Source organism: Microtus pennsylvanicus, chromosome 8, assembly GCF_037038515.1.
Source record: "Microtus pennsylvanicus isolate mMicPen1 chromosome 8, mMicPen1.hap1, whole genome shotgun sequence".
Lineage (NCBI taxonomy): Eukaryota > Metazoa > Chordata > Mammalia > Rodentia > Cricetidae > Microtus > Microtus pennsylvanicus.
The window spans coordinates 52742104-52764494 of NC_134586.1; the positions used below are offsets into that span (position 1 = coordinate 52742104).

The window sequence follows — 22391 nt, forward strand, 5'->3', positions numbered from 1 at the left end:
TAGCAGAGAATAGTGGGGCCCATACCAAACACGGGGAATTGAAGATGGTTAGAAGCAAGGGAAAACCATCGCTTGAAGAGTGTTTTCCCCCAGGGGGCACCAGTGAAACAGTTTTCTGTTGGAACTTGGCAAGGATTTGTTCCTACCTGGCATAACCCCTATAGTCAGCCCTGCCATTCAGTTTAAGAGGTGCCACGTGGTGCTCACTGCCCTCCTTTTACAAAGTGCCCTGGTTCCCTCTTGAAGAGAGACGGAGACCTCGACCTTTGAGGCCTGGGAGGATCTTGGCAGTAATGCATTTTGTCTTCTGTGAGACTCACTCTTGATCTGCTTCAGCCGTATGTGCTTGCCTATGTAAGATGACCAATTGAAATTCAAATGCCATGACAATGAAGCGCCCCCATTCAGCACAGCCACTTTGTTTTTGTCCTCGCTTCTTTGCATCGAAACCATGTGGCTTTCCTTTCCCTTCTGCAACCCCGTAACTAGCTAGCTAGAAACGATGTCTTTGATAACTCATTCTAGACATGAAATGCAGCATGCTCTGGCTTTTCCAGCTTCGTGTTTTAATGCTCTAAGAGATTTGGATGTGAATTCTTGGGGACAGAAAAAAAAAGTATTCATTTTGAAACATGCAAATGTGTCTCTCCATCACCTAGGAAACTATTATGGGACACCCAAACCTCCCAGCCAGCCAGTCAGTGGGAAAGTGATCACGACGGATGCCTTGCACAGCCTTCAGTCTGGCTCCAAGCAGTCGACCCCGAAGCGAACAAAGTCCTACAATGATATGCAAAATGCTGGAATAGTCCACACGGAGAATGAGGAGGAGGACGATGTTCCTGAAATGAACAGTAGCTTTACAGGTAAGAAGAAACTGTTCCCTCTGAACGGATGTGCCAAAGTGGTGACTGGAGCCTTTACACAAAGGTTCCAGCCAGTGTTCGGGGTTGTCAAGAGTCAGACTCTGACCATGGGGTGCCGGGTGACAGGTGGTCATTTCCTTGGTCTACATACCATGCTTGCTCCTGAGAATCTTTGAACTTCACCCAAACCATCTTAGGAATAAATATCTGCAATTTCGAACTGGTTTCTTTCTCTTCAAAATACTACAATATGTTTAAAAACTTCTTTACTCCATTGCTTGCTTATTTTTATTTATTATTATAGGGGGGCAGATTGTGAGACATGAACATGGTTGCTTAGTATGAATTGAAACATAAAAATTTGTTTTATGAGGTTACTGTCGTTGAGGCGATGCTGGTGAGCTTCCAGAGCATCCTCTTCTCACCTAAGTAAAGTTATAATGGAGCCAGATCAGGTCTTCAGTTAACTTGTACAACTTTCCCTGTATATCCTCCAGGGGGAACGATGGGAAAATAAATATTGTAAGGTTCTATAATGCATGTGCATGACAGAGCATGGGTTCCTGAGAAGATAAATATTATGAAGGGGTGGTGAAGGACAAGGCCTCTGAGCAATAGAAGACCCAAAGGCTTGGGTGCATATTCTCAGTTAGTGAGCATATTTTTCACAATATGGGGTTTGATCTGCATGCAATAGCTTAAAATGTAATAACTATATATGTATATGGCTATACTGTTCAAATTTGTACCACAATGCACACGCACGGCCTATAGCGTATATGGAGTTGCTGATTGTTATGTGACTTACAAGCTCATCCTGTTTCCTCCATTTTGCCTGTATTTCTATTCTCCTTTACTGTCTCGGAGTTGTAGCTATGGATGGTTTATCCACTTTCAGCATATTAGATCCTTTTCTCTCCATACTGTCATTATCTAGTTAGACCCAGCCACAGTGAGTGGAAAGATTGGTTAGACTTATGCCTCCCTCCCTCCGCAGTCAAACTCTAATAGGATATTCAGGGAAAGGTTATTATAGTTAGACACCATATACGGCCTTTTGTACTTCCCAGAGGTTTTCTTAGATATTAAGTTCAGAATCCTAAGAGATAGCTATAAAAAGTTTTGATAATTTTATTATCAACAATAGTATAGCTCAATGTTTTTTGCAAGAAGTACTGGGTAGAGAAGGAGTACTTAGGCTTGGCTTGTGGTGGTTTTCCTTTACAGACAATATGCGTAGCGTCATTTGTGTGTAAAATGGCTGTATTAGAGTACTTCTAACTTTCTCTAAGAATTTGACTCTATGAAAATTTCCACTTTTTTCATTTAGAGTGAAATAGACGGCGACTGACCTTTAGTTGCAGTACCTAGAAGATATTTAAAGATATTTACCATTCTTATGCCTACTTTTATTAAAATCCACTGATTTCATTCATTGGGAATATTTTGTGTGTGTATTGTAGTCTTCTCCAAAATGAAAACAGGTCATGCGCAAGTGTTACCATTTCTTTTTTAAAAAAAACCTAATACTTTAATATCTTGGTAGATCAGTAGATAAGAATAGCAAATCATGATCTGACTCACAGTAAAGAGGAGGTCCCCAGACTCAGTGAAGCAGCTCTGCCAGCACAGGGAGCAGATGCCAGGAGTCGTCCCGAGGCGTGGATGCCCGGAGAAGACCTTAGGAGTAGTCTCCTCAAGTAGACCCCAGGGGTGGTCTTTGGTAGACCACAGGAGTACTCCTCAAGAGTAGATCCCTGGTGTTGTCATCTGGAGTGGGTCCCAGAAGTGGTTCCCAAAGATAAGTTCCCAAGAATAAACCTCAGGAATAGACCCCAAGAGTTGGCCCAGTAGTGTTTAGTAGACCATGTAATATTCCCTAAGAGTAGATCCCTGGATTTGGCTCTAGGAGTGGTCTCTAGGATTTGTTCCCAGGAGCCTAGGGGCTCATGTTCCTTTACCTGTCTTCTACATACATGTTAAGGAGGCTTCTTGGTAGAAAGTAAGACCAAATTTATGATAGTAGCTTCAGTTATTGGTGGGTTTCCTGTTTTTAAATGCTATACATTTTTATTGGTAGAAGCCAGGTCTCAGAAAATCTGATTTCTTTATCATCCCCAATTGAAATTCTAGCATCTAAGTATAGCATATGTTCCCAGATCATCATTGGTAAAACATCTCATCATAAGTTTATACATAAAGCAGGAAGCCAAATGATCACTAATTGTGCTCTTTAAGTTCCCACCTTAACACCAAGAAGGCAGGTAGCTTATACTACAAAGGGGAGGCATGTGCTGGAAGGATAACTCAGTGGTACAGCACATGCCCAGTGTGTAAGTTTTGGGCCCTTTTCCAGGCACTGCATCTGGGGATGGGGGTGAGGTGGGGTGAAGAAAGTAGAAGGAAAAGGAGAAGGGAAACAAAGAAGGGTGGGGTAGCTTGATGTGCCTGTGTGATAGGGTAACGTCAGCATGCAAGGAATATGTTGAATGAATTACTAGTTCACAACATTAATGCTCTGCCATGTACTAACTCCAACTGGAACTTTCCAATAATTAACAGCACTGTGATATATGTGTAAAAGGAGTTGTTCAAAGCATTTTGCACATATATACCTCTTTAAGTTGCAATCCACCAGCTGCTCTGAGCTAACAGTTCCTTGAACAAAGTGGCAAAATGGGGTCTTAGCTCTGATTTAGACTGGCTTTGCTAAAGCAATGACATTCATATCCAATATAGAAGTACTATGTGTCCATTAAAAATGATACTCACCAGGATGTTTAAAAATAACCTGATATTGCTGCAGTCCCTTGCTTGGATCATTTGAAGAAGTTATACCCCATAATCATGCCTGTGTAACATTCATTGTCAATAGCAGGACGACAGCAGAATAATGGCCACATGTACGCTGAGGGCATAGCTTGTGCCATCTTTATGAGATGACAGCAGACACTCAGCAATGAGCAGATACTAACCAAAGGACTGACCGTTGAACACTAGGTAGTGGGACAGTCTTCTACAAATGACCCCTGAATTACAAAGCTAAGAGGAGCCACTGAAGACAGATTCTTCTTATATGTACTTAATGGTGGGAGAATTATACTGTCGGCCAAAGTACATGCTATTAGACAGCCAAAAATGTTAAAGAGCCGTTTGGGGGACTGGAGAAATGAATCAGTGAATAAGAGCGTTTGCTGCTCAAGATTGAGAAGCTGAGTTCAAATCCAGTTGGGAATAAACACCCACATAAAATTAAGACTTTAAACAATTCCCATGCTACCTTAACCATTCTTTAGAGAACTGTTTGATGTAGCACGAATTCTGATTGTTCTTAATAAAAACTCGGAGTCAGCTACCTGGGGTGAAAGCAGAGGAGCAGAATGACCAGTCACTAGAGTTCTTACCTCTACCAATGCTCAGACCAGAGGGGTGACTCTGTCCTCAGACTGCGTCCTCAGACTGACCACTGCTCCTCAAAGTGCATCTGAGCCCCTGTCTCCCCCCACCTTCTATTCCTCTCTCTACCCAGCCATGTCACCTCTGTCTCCACCTCCCTACTTCTAAGGTTAAAGGCTTGTGATCCCAAGTGCTGGGATCACCTTTGTGTGAGCATTGTTTCTCTCTTAGACAGATTCAATCTCATGTAGCACAGGGTAGCCTTGAATTCAGAGATCCGTCTGCCTCTGCCTCCCAAGTGCTGGGATCACCTTTGTGTGAGCTCTGTTTCTCTCTTAGACAGATTCAATCTTGTGTAGCACAGGGTGGCCTTGAATTCAGAGATCCGTCTGCCTCTGCCTCCCAAGTGCTGGGATCACCTTTGTGTGAGCTCTGTTTCTCTCTTAGACAGATTCAATCTCGTGTAGCACAGGGTGGCCTTGAATTCAGAGATCCGTCTGCCTCTGCCTCCAAAGTGCTGGGATTAAAGGTGTGCGCCACCACCGCCTGGCCACTAGTGGCTTAGCTATGCTCTCTGATCTTCAGGTAAGCTTTATTTATTAGAACACAAACAAAATATCACCACAGTCTGAAAACATAGTTCTTGTATGAGCTGAGTCTTCCTCAGTGTGATGTTTAAAGAAGTCCCTTTAAGCCGGGCAGTAGTGGCACATGCCTTTAGTCCATCCCAGCACTCGTGAGACAGAGGCAGGCTGATCTCTGAGTTTAATATAGCCTGGTCTACAGAGTGAGTTCCAGGAAAACCAGGCTACACAAAGAAACCCTGCATCAAAAAAAAAAATCAAAACTTTTTTTTTTCCTTTGGAACCCCAATCCTATTTTTTTGTAGCAAGGAGCAGGCACGTAGTTAGTGGTGGGTCTGGGGGTTTCTTGGACACATGAGAAGTGAAATATCCAGAGGATTGTCCAAAGTGTGCGCTGACCTCTGTGGAATCATTCGACATCTTTCTCACTCCATATCGCTATCTGTTAGTAATTTGGAGATGATCCTTCTTTTTTTGTGTGATCTCCTTTCTGTTTTTGTAGATATCTGTGAATCTGTCTCTTTGATATCCATTGTAAACTGTTGCTGTTGTTTTCTTTATTCTTCACTCTTTGGTCCTTTACCTCCCCTCCCCCTCCCTGCTCCCAAATAATCACACGGAGGCTTAATCTTATTTATGAATGCCCGGCCTTAGCTTGGCTTGTTTCTAGCAAGCTTTTTTTTTTTTTTATCTAATATTATCCCATTTATCTTTTGCCTCTGGGCTTTTTTCTTTATCCTATATACCTTTCTTTTCTTCTTAATCCGTGACTTGCTATGTAGCTGGGTAGCTGGCCCTTGGAGGCCTCCTCCTCCTTTCATTCCTCTTCCCTGTTTTCTCCTCCTATTTATCCTCTCAGCCTGCCTGCCCTGCCTATCCTTTCTCCTGTCTCGCTGTTGGCTGTTCAGTTCTTTGTTAGATCAATCAGGTATTTTAGACAGACAAAGTAACACAGCTTCCCAGAGTTAAACAAATACAACATAAAAGAATGCAGCAATCTTTGCACCATTAAATAAATATTCCACAGAATAAACAAATAAACACATCTTCAACTAATATTCTACAACAGTAAACTTTTTGAAACAGACTTCACTTTATTTTTCTTGTATAAGAACCTTATGGGGTGGTCACAGCTGGAGCCTGGGTACTTTGAACAGAGAGAGACTCTGGTGTGGGTTTTCACAAGATAACCAGTGAATTGCTGATAAGGAGACTTGGTGAACACAGTCTTTTTTCAGAAGTCAGGGTTAGGTAGCTGTAGGTCTTAGAGATGGCATCAAAGATGACCTTGGCAAAGTTGCACAGGGTGGCAGTGTGGTCCCTAGCAGTCATCAATACCAGCCATCATCAGTAGCTTCTTGAGCACAGGAGCAGAGACAGTGCCAGTGCCTCAGGGGGTAGGGATGAGACGCACCAACACAGAGCCACAGCGGCCTGTAACTACATAGAGCTGTGTGAAGCTTGTCAATCTTATTCCCCCAAGTAACCTCTCCGCTCAGACACAATGGAAAGCTTGGTCAAGATAATGGCCCTGCTGATGGCAGTGGCTACTTCCATGGAGCACTTAAAAGCAAGACCACCATGACCATTGTGGTCTCAATAGTGAGAAAAGCCTTGAACCTGGTCCAGTGAACTACCCAAATTTGCTTCTGCAGTGGCATGATCTTTAAAACCTCATCCTTTGGGGATGAACCAGAGACAAAAATCAGTAATCCCAGATTCCTTAATGGGCAGAGATAACAGTTAGATCTCCAGGGACTTGATCTTTATGTCCTTAATCTGGGAGCCCAGGTGATGGGGATCTCTCCACTCCTTGTCGTTAGCTTTGCCTTCATGAGCCCCATGGCCTGGACAAGGCCATGAACTCAACCATAACAGTGGCTCCTAAAACCACTGCTGAGTCTTCGGCAGAAACTGCCACTGCCTCCTAATCCTGGGCCCCTGGGTCCTCCAGGCTCTCCAACTGCCCTGGCGTCATGCACCATTTGGGGTCATTTAAGAAGAGGGACTCTCAGTTGAGGAAATGCCTCTGTAAGGTTTGCTTGTAGGTATGTGTAGTGAATTTCCTTTGTTAATGATTGATGTGGGAGGGCCCAACTCTTTGGGGGTCATGGCCACCCCAAGGCAAGTGATCCTGGGTAGTAGAAGAAAAGAGGCTGAATAAGCCATGGGAAGTAACCAGCACTTTTCAAGACAAGATTTCTCTGAAGCTTTGGAGCCTGTCCTGGAACTAGCTCTTGGAGACCAGGCTGGTCTCGAACTCACAGAGATCCGCCTGTCTCTGCCTCCCAATTTCTGGGATTAAAGGTTGCTCCACCACTGCCTGGCCAAGCAGCACTCTTCTATGGCCTCTGCTTCAGTTCCTGTCTCCAGCTTCCAGCCTTGAGTTTCTGGCCTTAACTTCTCTCCATGGGTAGAGTACAACTGTAAGCTGAAATAATTTGTTTCCTCTCCAAACTGCCTTTGGTCTTGGTGTTCTATCACAGCAACAGAAATGGGACTGAGACACGTGACCTTCATTTCTTAGTCTTGCAACATGCACCTATTCCCGAACCAATGAAAAGAGCAAAAATGATAGAATATTCCTAAACCCAAGAGTGTGACTTGGAACCACGAATGGGTTTGTGTCTGTTTCTATCTGGACCACCCGGACACAGAATGGCCTCCAGACAGGAGCCTTAATGATGGCACCAGATTGAGAGGAGAGAGTTGTTGGCCAGGAAGTCCTACAGATGGCCGAGTCAGTGGTGCTAGGCTGTGGTAGAACTGCTCATCCTGTAGGCTTGGAATTGTGCCTCGTGTGTTGAGCTCACTAGCTGTGCATCAGACAGCCTGGGAACCGGTGTTTTATCCCTTACTCTGCTTTCGCTCAGAAATGTCTACAGGGGAGTGACTATGAGAGACAGAAAAAGACTATATCTTGATTAGTATGTTTTGAAGCCCCATGGAGATTGACATTTAATATCATCCTCCTCTATAAAAAGTCAGCAGGGATATCAACAGTGCTGTTTATGGCTGTTTTGATGACATCATCCTTGATGTTTCTGGTTAATACGGAGGCAAGGAGACATATTCACTGAGAGCCTTCTTCTAAGATCCAAGTCAGATCAGCCCGCCCACATGATGCTGTTCTGGGTTAACTGTCTTGGTTTTCACAGGAACAGTCTCTTTAGCTTCCCAAAGGAGTCTCAGTTCTGACTCACTGCCATAGCTGTCTTAATATTCTAAACTTTTTTATATTCTTTTTAGCTTAATTTGACAGTATTTTATCTTTGCCAGCATCTATCTGTAGTAGGAGGCCACTTGTTCATTCTGGCTGTGCAAACTATGAATAACCACATAGAAACTATATTATTTAAATCACTGCTTGGTCAATCACTTAAGTGTATTGGTATCTAGCTCTTATATCTTTGGTTAACCCATTTCTATTAATCTGTGTATCGCCACTTGGCTGTGGCTTACTGACAAGGTTCCACTGGCCGCTTGGGTCTTTTTCCTCTGGAGGCTCCATGGCTTCTTTTTCCCAGCATTCAGTTTAGCTCCCACCAACCCACACCTGCCTAGCTCTACTCTGCCCTATTACAGGCCAAGGCAGCTTCTTTATTCATTAACCAATAAAAGCAGCACATAGACAGAAGGACTTCCCACACCATCTATCAAAAGTCTTCTAATAACTTATACAATAATCTACAAAAAATGCCACTGAGTCTATGGGTTCAGTTTGATATTTTTCCCCTCTTCTGAATCATGAAACCTAATAAATTTGATGGAATGAGATCTCAGATCAGTTTGAGATTTTGGTACAGAATCCTTAGGGTTTAAGTTGATAAATTGGTTTCTTCTTTGCTATCTTCAAGGTAATTGTTCTCTTGTTTCTTTTCAAAATAACTTTTGCTGTGTTTTTTGTTGGTTTGCTTGTTTGTTTTGGTGGGTGGTTCCTTTTCTTCTAGAGATTGAGGCCCAGGCCTGGCATGTGCCAAGCATATGCTCTACTACTCAGCTATATCTCTGGCCGTCTTTGTCATATTGATCCTTTCTGTTTACCCAAGTGAAATAGAAGCCAGAGTTGATAGCCAGAACTGGGAAAAGTAAGTTCTTTTAAGATTACAGATGCTCAATTTGGGCATCTTTTTCTTCTCTTGGAATGATCAAGTGATTTTTGTCTTTGAGTCTTATCTATGTGACATATTACAGTTACTGATTGAACCGTCCCTGAACCATCTCTGGAAAGAAGCCAACTTGATCATGATGAAAATTTTTTTTGATGGGTTCTTGAATTTGGTCTGCAAGTATTTTATTGAGGAGTTTTGCAACTGTATTCATCAAGGGTATACAGAACAGAAATAATTGTTAAATCTCTAGCTATAAATGAGACATCTGTGACGCCCTCACCAAGGTTTAGGGAGCCTTGCAGGTGAAGGGATGCATCAATTTATAAGAGCCAAAAAAAGTTGGTGAGTGGGGTGGAACCCTAACTTCTAGGCATGACGTCACTGTTGCACTCTTGAATCCATAGCAGCTGTGATGACCTTCTCAAGATGTCTGTAAGATTGGACCTGGCAGCAGGCTGCCATGAGAGGAAGCAGTTCATGAGGCCACGTACTCCGCAATGCTTTACACTCGCTAATGGTTGATTAGAGGAGGTAGAGGCATTTTCATTGGTATTGCTATGGGCAAAACATACAAGTTTTTGTAAACATGCTGATGAAAAACTCAAGGGTCACTAAAAGTTTGGGATATAAAGTAGGAGGAGGGCTAGGTGTGAAGAGCAAAGGAATCAGTGAGAAAGGGGAATATGAGAGGGCAATGGATTAATATGATCCAAACTTATTGTATACCTGTGTGAAAATGACATAGTGAAAGCCATTATTATGCATAATTAATATTTGTTGATAAAATCTAGGAACAGAAATGAGTGTGGGGGAAGAATGTAGTTGTATTTGTCATGTATTTTCCAGGCTTGCAGTGTGTTGTTGAACAGCTTTGTGCTTGTTTTTTTTTTTCTCTCTCTCCCTTGTGCCTGCTGGAGCAGCCGATTCTGGAGACCAGGACGAACACACTCTCCAAGAAGCAACGCTCCCGCCTGTGAATAGTAGCATCCTCGCTGCTCCCATCACGGACCCTTCTCAGAAGTTCCCTCAGTACCTACCTCTTTCTGCAGAGGATAATTTAGGTCCTCTACCTGAAAACTGGGAGATGGCCTATACCGAAAATGGAGAAGTCTATTTTATAGAGTAAAGTATACCATTTTCTCTACCTGAAAATACCCTTCTCGCTGTCTTCCTCCCGCTCTCTTGCTCTGGATATCAGCTAAGCCTGAGAGAACTGATCACACAGCAGTGTTATTCTGATTATACAAGCTTCATGTGGAAAGTTTTCATCCCTATCAGTCTTATTTTTATTTCATAATATTTTTATTCCACATGTTGTATATCTCAAGGAGATTTATATATTTCCCTTGTACTTATTTATGTTTCCTGTGACATTAATTTTATTTTTATTGATTTTTATTGAGCTCTACATTTTTCTCTGTTCCCCTTCCTGTTTCTCCCCTCCCCTTCAACCCTCTTCCAAGGTCCCCATGCTCCCAATTTACTCAGGAGGTCTTGTCTTTTTCTACTTCCCATGAAGATTATATCCATGAAGGTCTCTCTTAAAGTCCTCATTGTTGTCTAGGTTATTTGGGATTGTGGTTTGTAGGCTGGCTTTTTTTGCTTTATATTTAAAAACCACCTATGAGTGAGTACATGTGATATTTGTCTCTCTGTGTCTGGGTTACCTCACTCAAAAAGATGTTTTCTGGCTTCATCCATTTTCCTGCAAAATTTAAGATGTCGTTATCTTTTCTGTGCGTAGTACTCCATTGTGTAAATGTACCACATTTTCCTTATCCATTCTTTGGCTGAGGGGCATTTAGGTTGTTTCCAGGTTCTGACTATGACAAACAATGCTGCTATGAATATAGTTGAGCACATGTCCTTGTGGCACGATTGAGCATCCTTTGGATAGATACCTAAAAGTGGTATTACTGGGTCTTGAGAAAGGTTGTTTCTTAATTTTCTGAGAAATCACCACACTGACATCCAAAGGGGCTGTATCAGCTTGCACTCCCACCAGCAATGCAGGAGTGTTCCCTTTACCCCACAACCTCTCCAGCATAAGTTGTCATCAGTGTTTTTGTTCTTGGCCATTCTTACAAGTGCAAGATGGAATCTCAGAGTTGTTTTGATTTGCATTTCGCTGATGACTAAGGACGTTGAACATGTCCTTAAGTGTCTTTTAGCCATTTTACATTCCTCTGTTGAGAGTTCTCTGTTTAGGTCTGTACTCTATTTTTTTTATTGGATAATTTGTTATTTTGATGACCAATTTCATGAGTTTTTGTATATCCTTATCAGTCTTAACTATTCGGTGTGAGAGCATTTAGGAAGAATAAGGTCTACAATTTCTTTAAGGGGTTAGACAACTGAATCCTTTTTCTGTAATTATAATAAATAACCATTCTATTTTCCCATTAAAATGGTAACTACTTGACATTTTTCTTAACTGGTTTCAGTTTTTTACTACTGAGTTTTCAGGCTTCTTTAATATTCTGACATAATTTATTGATTTTTCTTATGTGTAATTGTGATTTTTCTTAAGTGTGACTTTTCATTGCTTTTCAAAGTCAATGAGCTTTTAATTCGACTTATCTGATTTATTTTTTTTTCCTTTGTGGAGTGTGCCTTTTCTGTGGTAGGAATAAATCATTTTCTAACTCAGAGTTTAAGACTTTCTGTTACAGTTTTTGAAGAAATGTCATAGCTCTCCACCTAATGTTTAGGTGTGTGGATGGATACATGCTAATTTTATTGCATGCTACAATATAAGTGAATCGGGATTTGAGAAAATGTAGATGGGAAAGGATTAAATTGTCTATGACTAAAGTTTGAAACAAGTAGCATTAGCAGAAATAGAGGGAAAAAAATCTAATATAATTCCTGTAACTGAAAACCCAAAAATCTTCTGGCTCCCCTAACAGTGGACGCACATGTTTAAATGCAGTGTTTCGAATCTTCTGTCGGTGATGTGCAACGCTTTTTATGGATCATAGATGGATTGGGGACCAATTAATTATTCTGTTAAAGCAGTGGTACAATGCTCTAACTGTATCCCCAATACACAAACAAAAATATAGATAAATCTATTCTTCTCAAATAAATGGCCTACTGCTAAGTGAGCCAGCAAAGGCAGGCATTGCAAAAGAATATCTGAAGCACCTCAACTTTCTAAAATACATGCATGCATCTAAGTGGGGGGCTTGTTTTCTAGCCATAGTACACATTTGAAACTTGACATACACCATGTATTTTATTACTAGAGAAAGGAAATAAAAATTAAAAGTACAGTTCTCCTCAGCACATGGGCGTGAGGAAGAAAGCTAGAGGCTCAGAACAGTCACTTTACAAACCCCCCTGGAAAGAAGTTTGTGAGACTCTGGTGTTGTCCAGACAGAGGGTGGAGACACCCGTGGCCCTTGCCTGTTTCTTGCTAGTGTCAGATGCCTATTCACACAGTAAGGGGGGGGGCAGCACAGTGGTCGGTGCTTTGTTTTGTCCACTCCCCAGCTGTGTGGCCTGGGCACCTCGAATCCTCTTGGTTCAATCCCTTTGAACCCCTTCAGTGGATACAGTGTGGCAGGCCTTCCTGGTCCCTGGGCTGGAGGGCTGGAGGGAGCAGCATGTGCAGTGCTTGATGCGATGGCATTTGGCTGTCTCTGCTCCTGCAAGTGCCACTTCCCTCCCTCCCGGTTACTGCAGATGAATTTCAGCATTGCTAAAAGGAGATTGGATATCACCTTTAAGTTCAGACGTTCATAGTTAGATTTTTATACCTTACTGCCTTCAAAATTATGTCCATCAGCAAGAATTGTGCCTTAGCACAGGAAAATACAATAGAGGTGTTCCCAATATCAAATAATGTATGAAACGCACATTCTTGGAAAAGAATCAACCTGTAATTTTGCCGAGGACTGGATTGATAGATTTTAGAAAAGAAAGTTCAGTATGCTAACAGTAAATGAAATGCTAAACCCCCCAAACTATGGGTAGCTTGAATATATACTCTGTCCATGTTTGTAAGTTAACATAATTTTTAAGAGGACAGTTTCATTGCCCTAATAACAAAACGTGATTCTGGCAAGCATGACACCGGCTTTCCGGGTGTTAGTTCAGTGGGTATTGAGGGTGTACTCCATTAGACTGGAGATGTTCTTTGGTGGTGGAGCTCCTGCCTTCTGTGTATGAAGAGTAGCTTTGATCGCCAGCACTTGAGAAAAAGACAAAAACCTATACATATAAACATTCGTACATGCCATTTATATGTTAGCCTATATTTTACACACATAACACATACAGAACTAAACTTTCAACGGTGTTTTCTTTCTGAAAAGAACTTAGAGTATCTTGCATTGAATAGCAAGTTAAATTAGAAACTAAATTGAATGTGTATGTGTGTTTTACAGATTGGGAAAATTCTAAAATATTAGATTGGTTTTACAGTTTTGGGAAAAGCTGAACTATTTTAAGTTAACAAGAATATTAAAGACAAAACATAGACTTAGGAGCCTTGTACACTGAGCAGAACACTGAACTAAGAGAACTCTGAACGGAGACCTTGGATCCAACTGTCCTGACCATGTCTTTAGAGGAACCATGGGCAGGTCATTCCTGGGGTTTTCTTTTTAATTCATTTATCTTAGGATTTGAGAAAAAGAAACTGGCCACTCAGAAACATTGGCAGATAAAGAAACAGATGGTCCCAATGAAAGCCTGCTTTTTCTTGCTGAATAACTGGGAAAGGAGGGGAATCCTACAATTCAGCCAGCTCTTGGTGAACAGTTCCTGAACCCCAGATAGCCACAGAACATACCAGGATCCTACCCTTTCTCCCAACAGACAGTTGAGGAGGGAACCTAGATATCACCCCTTAATAGCCTAAACCTGCCTGACAGGTACTCTCCGAAAAACTTTTCGCAGTGATGAAACATTAGTTGCAGTCAGGCAGATGCAATGCTGCCTGCCCCTTCTCTACCTGAACACTGTGCAACTGTGAGAAGGGAGTGTGGCCCCTCTCCCAGTGTGGTAGTGCCATTTCCCTTCTAGGGTGTTGTCCAGGGTCTCTGTCATGGTCCTGTAGTAGAGCCCACAGGTGAAGCTCCTAGTTCAGAGCAGTAGTGAGATTCTTCTATCCCTTTCTGCTGTGCTGGTATCAGGCAAAGCCTCCTAAATAACTGGAATGAACCTCTCAAAATGGGGGGGAGGGGGCAAGGATGTCCTTCCCCATCTGGTGTCACTGAAAGTGAGGTAAGGCCCCTATAACTATCTGGAACATAGTCAAAGTAAGCCAGTTAAAGTAGGTTTAAGGGAAATTCATAGTTTTGTAATATAATATTTTTGAATATTTAAGTTAATTAAAAAGTCATTTCTTAGCTGAACCTGTTGGTACAAGCCTGGAATTCACCTATTCAGTGTGCTGGGTATCAGAATTTAAAGGCCTTCCTTAGCAACATATTGATACCCTCTTTCAAAATAAATAAAAAAGGGAGTTAGGTTATAGCTTGGTATTAGGGCATTTGCCTAGCATATGTTAGACCCTGGATTTAATTCCCTGTACTACAAATAGATAATGATTGATTATTAGGTAGACAGACAGATACATTTCTTGTAGCAAGAGACAGAACGATCTCATGTTCAGTGAGAGAAAGCAATCAGCAGATACCAACACAAAGATGGCAGAGATGTCAAGATTTTACAAGCACCCATTATATATAGTTAGACATGGTATCGCACTTCTGAAGTCTTAGCACAGGAAGATGGAGACTCTAGAGCCAGCCTGAGCAAGCAGCATTTAGGGAGCTTGTTTTTTGCATACATGAATGAATGAATGCATACATACATACAGCCATTACAAAATACTTCACTAGTCAGTTATAAAATACTTGAAACAAATAGAAAAAGTGTAAACGAAACAGTAGAGTGTATACATACATACATACATACATACATATATATATATATATATATATATAACTTGACCTTAAAAAAAAAGTGCAACAGTCAAATCAAAAAGCCCACTAGATGGGTTCAGCAGCCCTCACCGTCAGCATCAGAATGAGAGCCAGAGAAGACAGGGGCTGAATGTGGAGGTGGAAAACAGAGACTGCCTGATCCATACAGCACACCAGACGTGGGAGAGAAGTAAAGGAACAGTGTAGTAGGAGCTGCAAGCAACAGTAGTGCAGATAAAGAGAAAGGATTTCTCAAGTCTAGTAGCTCACAGGGAAGCTGGAAAACGAGTTGGGAAGCAAGAACATGGTCAGTGATTTATAAGTAACTGAAATGAGATTTATGCCCTGGCAGTGCTGAAGCATGTATGGGCAGCCTGTATATGGCGGGTCTGTTGAACTTGTCCATATTGGGTGTTATGGTCTAAGTTGATGGGGATGGTTGACCAGGTCTCTCCCTCAAGAGGGCACCAGGTCTCATTACAGATGGTTGTGAGCCACCATGTGGATGCTGGGAATTGAACTCAGGACCTTTAGAAGAGCAGCCAGTGCTCTTAACTGAGGAGCCATCTCTCTCGCCCCCAATTATAAGTAACTACATGAAATTAATTAAATGCAACAAAGCTTATTTCAGATATAACAGCTGAGGTATGCTGAACACAAAAATATATAGGGAAAGCATAATTAAAATATTAATCACAAAAGACTAAACATCATAATATTAGCTAATGAAGCAAAAAAAAAACCCCAAACATTTCACAAATAAGCACTAGACATCTTTAGAAAGAAAAAGAACCAATAATTCAAAACAGTATTCACAAAAGAAATTATTTGCTTTTGTACAATTTTGTGGCCAAATCTTTCTCTGTAATATCCTGACCTCAAACTTGTAATCTTCTTGCCTTAGTCTCCTTAGTGCTCAGCCTGAGGAAAAAAATAAATTAAATGAAAATATTGCCTATCAGAGCGGAACGAAACCCAGTGAATGACAAAGGTAGATGTGTAGTATTAAGCACATTTATAAAAAAGAGAAGGCTCTGGTCTGTAGTCTCAGCTTTTATTTCAAGAACCTAGAAAAAGAAGAGTAAGTCAAACTCAAAGTCAGGGATGCCTTAACAGCTAAGGACCCTGGCTGTCCTTGCAGAGGACCTGATTCCATTCCCAGCATCCACATGGTGTCTCATAAAGTTTGTGACTCAATTTCAGGGTCTGGCATCATCTGATGACTTGGACAGATAACTGCATGTATATGGTGCATATGCATAAAGGCAAACACTTATACATGTAAACTAAAAATAATAAATCTCAGCATACATGCACACACCCCACACACACATGCATAGACTGTAGAGCAGATCACAGGGAGAGTAAAGAACAGCAATCACTGGAACTGAACCCTGAAGCAAATGCCTGGGATGGCTAATTCTGCAAAGGTTTAATAGACCTGAAGAGCATCTATAAGACACAGAATGAAAGATGGAAATTTGCTACTATTAATCAAGCTGGGAATCATCACTAGTCCTGAAGATGCCAGAAGCTACTAAGAGAATGTGGCCACAGGTGTACTTATACACATTTAATAAACCACATCAGTCGGACCAGTGTCTCCAGAGACACAGCCTATGGCTCTAGGAGCCCTTAACTATTAGGAAAGTAAGTTCATAGCTTTAAACTCCTGGAGAAGAAATCGTAGGCTCACGTGGTTTCACGTGGAGAATTCTGTTGTAGAAGAATGAGCACCATTTCTACACAATGTTTTTATGGCAGTGTTACCCTATTGTAGTATTAAGGGCGGCGGGCTGCGTCCCCGGCACCTGGCCGCCCCCACGGCTACCTTTACCCAAAATAATTACACAGACACTGTATTCTTTTAATCACTGCTTGGCCCATTTCTATCTAGCCTCTTCTAGGCTAATTCTCACATATTAATTTAGCCCATTTCTAATCATCTGTGTAGCGCCCCTAGGTGCGCTTACCGGGAAGATTCTAGCCTATGTCCATCCTGGGTTGGAGCTTCATTGCTTGCGTCTGCCTGGGAGCTGGGAGCATGGCATCTCTCTGAGGCGTCTGCTCCCGAGAGGATAGCTGTGGAGTCTCTGAGCTCACTTCCTCTTCCTCCCAGCATTCTGTTCTGTTTACTCCAGCTACCTATGTTCTAACCAATAAAATGGGCCAAGGCAGTTCCTTTATTAGCCAATGACCTTCCTCCATCACCCTATGAAGGATACAAAAGAAGACTTGCCATGTAAGCCTACAGCACAGGTTCAAACTCTACTACTGAAAAACAAAAGGAACAAAAAACTCAAGGACATTACAAATAAAAAAAGGAAAGAAAAAGAAAATTTAATTGGAATAGTATGCCATATTAACCGACTAACGAACAAATCCAATAGCCAACATGCTGTACCTGGAAAACCCAGCTCTTGGGAGACTGTTGAGTTTGATGCCAACCTGCATTGTGAGATCCTGTCTTAAAAAAAAAATACAGGCGGGGGGACAAACACACACACACAATCTTAATAACACAAAAAGGAATTTTGTATTCATAATAAACAGGCGCCCTAACTGTCCCAGTGCCCAGCTTGCAAAGGTGTTGCCTTTGATGGTAACTAGGTAAAGGTGTAGTCTTTCTAGCTATTTCTTCTTGTGGTGACATGAGGATCTGTAGTTATTTCAAACTAAAAAGTTGTGCCTGTTCGTTTTTGTCAACTTGTCACAAACCTAGACATATTTGGAAGTATGCAGCATCCCTCCATGACCTTCGTATGGGTTCCTGCCTTGAGTTCCTGCTCCAAAGCTATAAGAGGAAATAAACCCTTTCTTCCCTCAAATTGCTTTTATTTGTGGTGTTTTAGGTAACTAAGACATAAATTGGAACCAAGTGTGAGACATTGGTGCGACAGACAGAAAGGATTATGAAAGGACTTGAGAACTTTGGACTGGAAAAGCTATTGAATACTCAGAGCTCTGTGGGCTGTTTTGTGGGAGCTTGGAATATATGAATGTTGGCTATATGAATGTTGGATATATGAATGTTGGGATAAATGAATGCTGGCTATATGAATGTTGGGATATATGAATGTGGCTATACGAATGTTGGGATATATGAATGTTGAATATGTGAATGTTGGGATATGTGAATGTTGGATATATGAATGTTGGATATATGAACGTTGGGATATATGAATGTTGGGATATATGAATGCTGAGTTTTGTTGTGATAATGGAAGCCTAACTTGTAAAATCTTAGAAGTTTGTCTTGAGCATCCCTTATAGACTCTGTTGTGGCCTTTGAATAATGTCAATAAAAATCCTATGGTCCTGGTCTGCTAGGGCTGAAGAGTTGACTGTAATTAACAAGAGACCAGCACTCCCAAAGTGAAGCCTTTGCTTTAATGGGATAATTATTTCTGGAGCTGAGAAATTAGTGGTGTTTAGGAAGGATGTTAGCAGTGTTGAAGCAACCAACTTTGGCTAAGGCCTAACATAACTGACATACCATTTTCAAAGGCAAGCAACTTTTCAAAACTATCTTACCCTGTCTTGGCAGGATATGACAGTCCTGTTTTATCCATTGATGCATGCTCTATATCTCTGTCAGTGGTTGAGGTATGGGCATTTCTTTGCCCAAAGGCCAGTTCTGCCAAATAGAAAGGCTCCAGGTGGAGTGTCTTTGGTGCTCATTGAGGATCAGAAGTCTGGAAGTATTTCCTCGGGGTCAGCCCACAGAAGCTGTCATTCAGAGAAGGCCAAGACTATACCTCAGATGTTGGTTGAATTTGGTAAAGTGTAAGAGTCTCCGATGGTAACTGGGCTTTGACTCTTCCTTGTTTGAAATAAGTATGTAGCTTACTTTTTATAGGCATTCACAGTTGAGAGAGTTTGGATATTTTGGAGAGAACTTGAACTTTGAAAATGGCTTTGAGCATTTTAAAGAAAATGAACTTTTAAAGACTGGAATTTTTAAACGTTGGAATGTTTTATATGTGATATTATGTGACATTGATGTTAATATAAGGTCTTGGGAATGAATAAGAAAGAAAGACTATGGATAAATTACATGTTTATGTGTCAACAAGGGATTGGTTATCTTATTGGTTTCTGTCAATGTGACACAAACCTAGACATATTCGGTAAAAAGAAACTCAATTGAGAAAAATGTCCCCATAAAATTGCCTGTAGGCAAGTGCATGGAGCATTTTCTTGGTTAGTGGTTGTTGTGCGTGGGGTCAGCCCTGGGAGGTGGTAGTATCCCTGGGCAGCTTGTCCTGGGTTATTTAAGGAAGCAAACTGAGCAGGCCAGTAAGCAGTAGCCCTGCTCCGTGGCCTCTGCATCAGTAACTGCACCAAGCCCCTGCGCTGACTTCCCTGGAAGCTGTAAGATAAAATAAACCCTTTCTTCCCCTAATTGTTTTTGGTCATGATGTTTTATCACAGCCTAAGAATGTAACTAAGACAAAGATCATTTTGGAAGTGGTGTATACTCTTGTCTCCCCGCAGTGACAAGTGTAATGTAGCTGCATCTTTGTGTGGACTAGTGCGGACCACAGAGTCAACTGTGCAGCTCCGTGGGTTTCAGTTCCATCTCTGCCATGTGTTCACAGTGCCCTTTGGCAGAGTTCATCTTGTATTCCCATTTTTCTCTTCTGTAAAATGGGGATAGTAACTTTTCTGCTCCTTACTTTTCCCACAGGGTTATTATGAGAAGTGAATAAACTAACATATGAAATGAAGTTCTCATGACTGCTAGTGGCCCGGCAGGACGGAGTGATGATGGGAACTGCTGTATTAGTTTAAATTTGTTGTTATTGACATGGCTGAAAAGGCACACTTTTCTCTTCAACAGTTAGTAAGATTTGAGTCTAAAATCCCAGTCTTTTCTAATACTGATAGCCCGAACTTTAAACTTGGGATAAAAGAGGATTCATGCCAAAACTTCAAATGTTTCTCTCTCTCTCCATTTCTTGTTTTCATTGTAGTTGTGAGCCAGAACTCTTGAACTTGGGGTTCCCATCTCACCCACTTAGTTGCTCAGTGAATCAGACCCAAGCAGAACTTTGACCTCCAGTGTCTTGATCAGCTCAGGGAAGCACAAAGGCATCTTCTACCCACTTTGCCTGTGACATTTCCATCGCAGTGCCCTTGGGATATTTCAGCTCTCCAAAGGGCCCCAGTCACAGCTGAGACCTTTTCTCTAGGGTTGACACATACTTTCCAGAAGGCATTTGGACACCATTTCTGTTCCTCTTTCTCTCTTTTTTTCTTAACAGCCTGATTCTACTTGTAGTAGAAAATTTGGGCTGCCTTTGCTCTCTCTGAAGCACAAGTTAGGGACCAGCAAGGTGATTTCCCAGTCAGGGTGTTTTCCCCCCAAAATGACAACTGAATTCAGTACTTCGGACCCTGATAATGGAAGAGGAAACTGACTCCTGCAAGCTGTGTTCAGACCTCTACCTATTCCATGGCACGAATGTGCCCCCACACTGATAAACAAGTACTTAAGTGAGGATGTGGTGGAGAGTGATCATATAAGTGGGTTTGACATGCTGTGTGATCCAGGGCTTCCGCATTGTCAGGAAAGGCCTTATATGATTGAGTAGGTGCATAGCAGTCTTGTTTGTGAATCCCTGTATTTTAAATTAAAGTTATAGACAAATATAAACTAAATTAAAATTTATTCTTTGGCAAATGCAAAGACTGATTCATAAGTCTAGATAGCAGTAGACTGTAAGAAAAGCCTGTTGTTTGTATCTTTTTCAAAAAGAAAGCTGGTATTTTATTTTAAGCATTCAGTAATTCATTGAATATATCTTAGAAAGGGAAACGTTCTTCTAAGACTCACCCTAGGCCATTCTCATTCCAACCTCCAGCCCTCTGGTGGTTTGGCTATACTGTTGGAATGCATCATTTCATCGGTTCATGAGCGGATACGCAAGTGTTTGTGATTCCTCTGTCTTGGTACTTTGTTGTTATTCTCTCTTCTTAAATAAATTTCTTGTTTTTGTCTCTGGATCTCAGCCATAACACAAAGACAACATCATGGTTAGACCCTCGGTGCCTGAGCAAGCAGCAGAAGCCTCTGGAAGAATGTGAAGATGATGGTAAGGACTAAGAGGTTTTAGGATCAGCAAGTTGGGGGTTTGACTGTATGTGCATATTTTCTACAGAGTGCTCACAAGGCCAATCAGTGTTTAACATTGAAGTGGTTTGGGTTGTTCAGTTCTTAAGAGGCACACTGTGGTTTAGAATGTAAGAGTGACGTAAATAGAATTCTTTCAAAAAAAAATAGTTCAAAACATGTACATTCAAGTTTAGTTGTTGAAAACAGAAGCAAACATATCCTCTGCCTAGAACTTGGAAAAGACTCTAGAGAAACTTCAGGAATAAAGAAAACAAAGATAGTTTGATTTCCACACATACTAATGTACTAGACCCTAACCCTATGTTATAAAAGCCTTCAGGGAAGAAATCAAGAGATTTTCTTGGTCCTTTTTTCATAATTCTTGTTTCTCCAATTTGGGGACAATGGAAAGATCTTGACATGTTGGGAATATCCTTGTAGCTTAAAATACAGACGTAAATTTTTGAAAGGCTATTCCTCCAAGAGGCAGGTGTTAAAGCTGCTTCTTAATCTCCCAAATGTTCCTTCTGACTATACAAGTTTCCATTGAAAAAGATTATTTAGAGTTTCCAAATCGGGAAAAAAAAAATTGAGGCAGAGCAAGTATGTCCTCTTTAGCACTGGAATCTAACCCAAGTTTGACCAAGATTACTTTCTATTGGGGACAAAGTAAAAGACAAATGGCTTGTCTTGCTGCTCGTTATCCAATTCTGGCACTTGAATTTATAGTATAATTAGTTGTGGAATACATTTTTCCCTTTGAGATAACAAAGCCATATTAACTTGTCCTGAAGTGCAGAATTGTTGCATATACATATATGTGATATTTGGAAAATGCAAGTCAGTGTTTTGAAGTATCACACAGTTAAAAACCTTGTAATCTGAGAGTTTCCTATTGCCTATAGCTGCAGATTATATAAAATAAATATAGATTTGCATGTTTGTGTTCATTGGAATAAGTTCAAGTGGAAATATGTATTTTTATAATTTAAGAGACACAATGAGGTGCTCATCTTATTTTGGTCCCTTGTTTCCATAGCTGAAGAAGGAATGAACCAAGTATGGTCAGAGCTGTTTCTCATACACTGGGGGTAATGGTTGTCTGAGTGTTTGAGGATTCTGTTTAATAGACTACATAGGTGACCAATTTTCAAGGATCCTCACGTGCATGCTTTAGAATGTACTTTAGTACAACTTGATAGAACAAGTTTGATCTCTTAGACAAGAGATGAGTCTGAAGGCAGGTTAGCCATTTTTATCACATAGGGTCTGTAGGGTTCGTATCCAATATAAGTACATGAGAATGTGTGAGAATACATAGTACTAAGATTGTATAGATGACAGAAGATTGCAAAACCTTTTAGTGAGAAAAATTGCTG

General features: G+C 41.1%; 1 protein-coding gene across 37 annotated transcripts in view; it reads left to right on the forward strand.

The window, feature by feature from the left end:
- Positions 1 to 22391, forward strand: part of Magi1 (membrane associated guanylate kinase, WW and PDZ domain containing 1) — a 625393-nt gene that overhangs the window by 506611 nt on the left and 96391 nt on the right. For all 37 annotated transcript variants that reach the window (XM_075983419.1, XM_075983417.1, XM_075983421.1 and 34 more), the window contains 3 exons: positions 660 to 866; positions 9879 to 10080; positions 20910 to 20992. In XM_075983419.1, coding sequence (XP_075839534.1) covers positions 660 to 866; positions 9879 to 10080; positions 20910 to 20992 — 492 coding nt within the window. The remainder of the gene's footprint in view (positions 1 to 659; positions 867 to 9878; positions 10081 to 20909; positions 20993 to 22391) is intronic.